At 40.4% G+C, this 7,353-nt stretch overlaps 1 protein-coding gene across 1 annotated transcript; it reads left to right on the forward strand.

Moving 5' to 3' along the window:
- Nucleotides 1-1,768: 1,768 nt before the first annotated feature.
- Nucleotides 1,769-6,962, forward strand: LOC112876035 (probable galacturonosyltransferase 11). Its single transcript, XM_025940067.1, has 2 exons — nt 1,769-2,379; nt 4,993-6,962. The coding sequence occupies exons 1-2, from the start codon at nt 2,197-2,199 to the stop codon at nt 6,448-6,450; spliced, it is 1,641 nt and encodes a 546-aa protein (XP_025795852.1). The 5' UTR covers nt 1,769-2,196; the 3' UTR covers nt 6,451-6,962.
- The last annotated feature ends 391 nt before the right edge of the window (nt 6,963-7,353 follow it).

The following is a 7,353-nucleotide window of genomic DNA, read 5'->3' on the forward strand; positions in this document are numbered from 1 at the left end:
AGCGGTTGCACTGTGATCTCCAAGCTAACTAATTAACCAACTCTGTAGGCTATTAACCTAGCTAGTATGATTTTCTCCCCACTCCGGTGCCAAGTCTCGGATGAATCAACCGCAGCGGCGGTTGCAAGCGACGCTCACCGCGTTCTTTCAGGGTAGCTCGGGTTGGCTCGATGAGCAGAGCGCAGGTCGGGAGATATAGCTTATCAGGCTGCCGGTGGGGTCTTCATTCAATTGGTGGGATCGGACAATCCTTGCTCCAACAGCTGTGCTCATCGTAAAAGTGTACCTGTTTGTGTGGTGGTGGTGGTGGTGGTGGTGGGGGGGGGGGGGGGAGGCGGGAAGGGAGAGGGATGCAATAAACATAGAAAGTTATAAGGTGGTAACGGATCATGGCACTTATATATTTTAGCAGATTATATAAGATTAGATCACGGGTCCTTAGATTATCTAGACTAAAATTTAAACCCTTTACGATTCATAAGTGTTTCAAACTTGAATCACAAATGATTTTCTACCGGTTTGGATATTTTGAAATTGATACAAGTACATTTGTATTAAAAATTCAATTTCTTAATATTTTTTCTATGTGTTTACGTGATATTATAATATACAAAAAAATTAACGGTCAACCTCTTGTTTTAGAGAATGTATCAATGCATAAAAACATCACTTACTTGTGACTAGAGAGAGTACTTGGAAGCATGAATGCTTTGAAGATAATCAAGTATCAATCTTAACTCGGCAAAACAATATTCATGTACAGATATGTAGATGTCTAACATCTCCTACTATTCTCATCACTTGATTTGAGATTTGAGAAGTCACATGTGGATTTATATGGGTATATGATTTATAAGATATATAATTGATTTGACGTCATATCGTCCAAGTACACACCCTAAATCCCAATACATAAATGCATAATCACAAGTAAAAGTGGTGGATTTTTAAACATCTATTAACTTTTTCTGGAAAGCTCAATGAAAGCTTGCTAGACGAAAGTGGCAGTTTGTGCAATGATTTATTAGTGTTTAGATGATACAAGATGGATCCCTCCTTCCCGTCTCTATTGAAATCTAGAGGCGCGTTAGCGTAATAGTAGTCTTCAAATAAGGTATCTAAAGTTGGATGTTCAAATAGATAATAAGAAGGAACCAAAGACTAGTGGAGGTTGAAGGAGGCCCATCACCCACCGAGGAAAACTCGTATGGAGGAGAGCTGAAGATGCTAAGGATGATTTTGTGGATTTGTGATATATTGAAAATTAAAATATAAGAAAGGAAGTGTTGGTTCATCTTAGTATTTTAAGTGGGAATTAAGATATATATATATATATATTTAGCTCATAATTTTAAATTTTATCGGGACTATGCTAACAATCTATTTTCCCTCTCTACAATTGGTAGCGATGACAACATTATCTAATAAAATATGGTTAAATAAAGTTAGTTGTATAAGCAAACATGTCCTACGAAACTAAGAGCATTATCTTAGTTATGAAATTTCTGTATACACTGAGAAGAGGAGCATGATGATATGTTACTTGTAGAAATTTTTAGCATGCAAGAGATCGTTATTTTGCATACAAATTTATGACATTTTTATGTCCTCGTCACCTGGTATTATCACCGCTAACATTTTAATACTCCTAGTTTAGCTGTAGTGCTGTGGTTTAGAGCCGTAAAACCAAAAACCAGAAACCCGGGGTGTACGAGGGCGAGCTAAAATGAAATGGAGACGCATGACTGGCAAGGATGCCTTTTGCTGTCTTTCCTTTTACGTCAGCCGGCGAAGAACTACTTCCTCCCTTCTCCCTCCCTCTCTCTCATCATTCTCAGATCTCTCCCTCCCCCTCCCTCCCTCCCTCTCTTCGAATCCTGCCCGCCTCGCCGTTCTCGCATTCCGCCGCTCGCCTTCGCGGATCCCACCGCTCCTTCGTCGCAGGTGTTCTTGCCTCCCTGCGTCCGCGGTCCCGGAAGCGGCTGCCGGATCATCCGCGGCGGGAGTCGAGCCCGCCACCTCCGGTGGGTGGTGGGTTTGCCGGATGGTTATCGCTTCCTGATCCATCCAGACCCCGGATCCGCCGCAAAGGCGGCGCCTTTTGTGGGTTCTCCGCGCCATGCTGGAGGGTTTGGGGCGTCGGCGGTGAGGCGGGCCGGGCCTCTGGTTTAGTTCTTGCGTTGGACTAGTCCGGAGATGCTTCGAGGAACAGGGCACGGGGGCGGCGATGCGCGAAGGCGGGCACTGGAGCACCGCCGCTCGGCGCGGCGGCGGCTGCCGGGGTGGATCTGGTGGCTCCTCGGGATCTTCCTCCTCGTTGGGTTCATGCTCTTCGTCCTGCACCACAATCAGAAGGAGCAGTTCCGGCCGCCCGTCGTGGTGAGTGCCGCAAACCTGGCTTCGTTTAGCTTTCAAATTGCTGAGTTTTGTGAGATCTTCCGGAAGATCACTGCTTTATTGTTACTGCTGAAGAATTGTGGAGAATTTCATGCTCTTTAAGTGTTTTATGTTTTTATCACGTGCTTCTGTTTGGTGGATCTCGATTATCACATCAATTTGAAATCTTTTGAATGTACGCCCAGAATGTTCATGTTTTCATGTTATAGACTTTTAGTTATACGAACTGGATGTTATCTACGTTTGTAGAGAACAGGGTTTCTACATTAGTATGCAAGTATGGCTGGTGATAGGCTGTACAATGGAATTTCCAGTCTAGATCTTTATTGCCATATTTCGTTATTAGATCCTTTGAAGGTTAGCATTATCTAGTCAGCCACCTTGCCATTTTATGGAAATCTTAGCTGCCACATGCCAATTCGTTGATGGTAGAAAGTGTTTTTTTTGTTAATCATGATGGGTTGTTAGAAATGGCAAACATGGTATGCGATTTTTGGAGTTGGTGTGGCATGATAGATAGGCTGTCCCTGGACTGTTTTGGCGATCTGTTCAAGTACTTAGGTAGGGTGTCGTTCTCACATGGTGGTTTGCCATCCTCCCTGTTAATAATTATTAAAAAAAATACTGTCCACGTACTAGGAAGATGACTGCTTTCTTCTCAGCTGGTCGACAACATGTAGCGGAGAAGATTTAATCTGTATTGTACGCCAATATTCAAGACTAAATGTGATGTCGTGCTTTGATAAATGCAATTGTTTATTCATTGTCTCCTTGTCGTATATGTATATTTCTAAAAGTATGGCATTTGGCGATCATCATGATATTCATAATTTATTTTTTTATTTTCTTTTGGCGTCAAGCAACTTCCAGTAATGCTTAAGCCTCTCTCCTAGTTATATTCTTGTATGTTATCTTGAAATGCAAGTCTCATGGCTTTTGTTTGTAATATTTAAATTAAGTTGCACGGATTTAAATCACTTCAATGAATTGCCTATGGTAGCAACATGTGCTGCCTGTGATACCTGTTTAATACAGTTCCTTGGAACTACACAATGAAGTACTCTTTTCTTTAGTTGAGATCTGAAGATGCCGAAGAGAGATTTATGAAATCATTAGTGCAACAGGATACTGTTGATGTATATGAGGCTGTTTATGATTCAAGCTTGTTGGTATATGTTTTCTTTCAGGTGGCCTTGTGTCAGGTTTTGTACCATTAAAATTGATAATCAGAATGTGGTTTCTCTTAGCAGAATGATTTAAGGGATACTTGAAAACAATAAAATTCATTCGTTATTTTGTTGATCCAATCTGTAGTTATTTTTAGCTTCAAGAAAGTATTAAATTCTATTGCACTGCCAATGTTTAGTGGGAGTTGCCTAGCCAAGGGGGTATTTTAGGATGACCCTTGTAAGGAAGGTTTCTGTATTTGTTCTCTTATTGTCACCTAATGCATGATAATCATAACAGAGAATTCAGTTGATGTATGAAGAGCAAAATGAATCTTGGACGTGAATTTACTGGTTGTCATATATTATGATTATAAATGTAGGAAAGGTTTTATATCCTCTGCAGTGGTATGTGAATAAATGGAAAATGCTGTTAATGGAATGTACCATTAAAAAAAGAATTAGCTTAGATAGCTCTGTTCACTTTAGGACCATCTAAAGATAGATATAATCATCGCATCATCTGATGAGGTATTGAGTGTTGTCGCCCTGAAAAAAACCATACCGATATAATTCCTTTACCAGTTTGAATCTAGTTTCTCTAGATTGATGTTAAGAATGAATCTAAAGAAGTTTCTGTCATTTATTGCTTTTTACTTCTCAAGTCTGTTTTCAGCTATTATCTTGAGAACTACATGTTGCATTATATGAAAAATAGGAAGTATGTACTGATATCAAATTATGACAGTTCCTGTTATTCTATTTATAGGAAAGTACTTTTGCATTCTTAAGGCAATCTTTTAACACCAATTCATTGGCAATATTGAGAATTGACCATTCCATAGTTCACAAACTGACACGTGAAATATATCCATATATACAGGCATATTTCATGACAGTAGTTCCTCAGGTAATTCACATTCACTGCAAATGAAATAGAGACAAAAAATCTTTTGGGGGTGTGACTAGAAGTTTTTCCTTACAGTTACTTGAATAGTTCGGTAGAAGATAAGACCCAGCTTGAATGTTATCAATGTTTTGCAAATGTGTAGTTAGTTCATCTGGGATTAATTTGAATTCTACTTCTATAGCGGCAGCTTCACACAGAGTTAAACCTTTCTTCTCTGGAAAGTAATGATGTGATGTTGGAGGGGATTTTACTTTAAATTAACCTCACCAGTTCACTCACTTAAAGAAGTACAGTAATGCTGCTATGAGAATGCACTGCTGTAAACTTAACACCATTGGATCGTAGTTGAAAGATTGAGCTCTTTTCCTTCTTTTTTCCTCCTCCTTGAATGCAATTACATCCAATACACTTTGTACAGTTCTTGATTGGCTACTGCTGCTGTAAGCAAAGTCACTGTTCTATTTATGAAATCCTGTCCCTATGCATGTTTTCTCATGTTTTTCTTTTGAATTAATTCAGGATAATGGTTCAGAAATCGAGGAAATCCCTCATGAGAAGGTGAATTTCACAGAAGAGCTTTTGAGCAGCACATCACTTGCTCGCCAATTAGCGGATCAGATGACTTTAGCAAAGGCATATGTCATCCTTGCTAAAGAGCATGGCAATCTTCAGCTTGCATGGGAGCTTAGTTCGCAGATAAGGAACTGTCAAAGATTGCTATCTGAAGGGGCAGTTAGTGGGCGAGCAATTACTCAAGACGAAGCCCATCCTATAATAAGCCGGCTAGCACGGTTAATATACAAGGCACAGGATGCTCACTATGATATCAGCACAACGATAGTGACATTGAAGAGCCATGCCCTTGCACTAGAGGAGCGTGCAAAGGCAGCAATTGTTCAGAGTGCTGAGTTTGGTCAGTTAGCAGCTGAATCCTTCCCTAAAACTCTGCACTGCTTAACTGTGAAACTGACGGAAGAGTGGCTTCGGAACCAGAAGCATAGGAGTCGCTCAGAGGAGCAGCGGAATTCCACAAGATTGGTGGACAATAATCTGTATCATTTCTGTATATTCTCTGATAATGTGCTGGCCACTTCAGTTGTTGTCAATTCTACAGTCTCCAATGCAAATCACCCTCAACAGCTTGTGTTCCATGTGGTCACTGACAGGATCCATTTTGGCGCAATGTCTACTTGGTTCCTCATAAATGACTTCAAAGGTTGCACTGTTGAAGTCCGCTGCATAGATGAGTTCTCGTGGTTGAATGCTTCTTCATCTCCTCTGGTCAGGCAGCTATCTGAGGCGGAAACTCAGGGTTACTACTACTCAGCTGGTTCAAAAAATCCTGAAAGAGAAATAAAATTCCATAATCCAAAGTTTGTTTCTCTGCTAAACCATTTACGGTTCTACATTCCTCAGATACTCCCCAACTTGGAGAAGGTGGTGTTTCTCGATGATGATGTTGTGGTGCAGAAGGACCTGACACAGCTGTTCTCGATAGAGTTGCATGGTAATGTCATTGGAGCAGTGGAAACTTGTTTAGAGTCATTTCATCGGTATCACAAGTATCTCAATTTTTCGCACCCAACTATCAGCTCCAAGATTGATCCACATACTTGTGGATGGGCTTTTGGAATGAACATCTTTGACTTGATAGCTTGGAGAAAGGCAAACGCCACATCACTTTACCATTATTGGCAAGAGCAAAATTCTGATCTATTGCTCTGGAGGACCGGAACGCTCCCTGCAGGTCTTTTAACATTTTATGGCCTGATGGAGCCCCTAGACCGCAGATGGCATGTCTTGGGTCTGGGGTATGATGTGGACATAGATGATCGGTTGATTGAGAGTGCTGCTGTTGTGCACTATAATGGAAACATGAAACCCTGGCTGAAGTTGGCTATTCGCCGTTACAAGTATATATGGGAGCGGTATGTGAATATCTCGCACCCGTATGTTAGAGAGTGTATGTTACATTAGAAAGTCTGCAAATCTCTGTATGTTCTTGCATGCCATTGAAGCTGTATGCTTCAGTTCTTCACATGAGGCTTGCTTTTGAGCACCTTATGTGAGGGGTGTTTCAGAGAGGTAGAATATATACTCAAGGGACAAGCATCAAAGAAGTCAACTGTTAAAGTTTTCTTTTTGGGTTGGGGGAAGATTCATTTTGAGATGAAAATAATTCATTTGCAGATTTTACATACGATTTCGACTGGAAATTTTAGCAGTCTAACCAGATACATCTGGATAGATATTGTAAAAGAGATACAGTTGTTGGATCAATGGGCCAATTTTTTGAGATGTTAGGAAATGCCAATTGCCAGTTCAGCTGTGCAGGATCACTGGTGTTGCATTCTTTTCATAGTATCTTATTTTATACCGGTGAAGAAGGTTCTTTCCTCTGTATAAATAGCAGTTCTATACACCTTAGACAGTATGAACTCAGTTGAAACTGAAGAAAGGAATTTGAAATCATTTTGATGTGCTGAACATGAGGTAGTGTTTTTCTTAGTCTGACTAGCTTCCATATTTGAATTCGTTCATTTTCTGTATGACCACTGCAAATGTCATATTCTGTTCTATTTGTTGTCTCTGGAAAGTTTGCTACATAATCTGGGCCTTTAGCCTAAATAAGCTGGGGATTTTATTGTGATGACTGTCTTAACCTAGGTATGAATTTTGAGTACCAAAGAGCTAGCGGTTGAGCTTGATCTGTGAGGACTGAGTAGTAGAGATATGCCAAATATACTGTTTAGCACTAACCGTTGGTGTCAGTCACTACTATGGAGTGAGCTGAAAAAACTTGTACAGATAGCTTCCTTGTTCTTTTTCTTCTTCGTATCTTAGTGACTACAAATTGGAAAAGGCAAATCTGTAGGGAAG

Source organism: Panicum hallii, chromosome 9 (assembly GCF_002211085.1).
Source record: "Panicum hallii strain FIL2 chromosome 9, PHallii_v3.1, whole genome shotgun sequence".
Classification (NCBI taxonomy): Eukaryota; Viridiplantae; Streptophyta; class Magnoliopsida; order Poales; family Poaceae; genus Panicum; species Panicum hallii.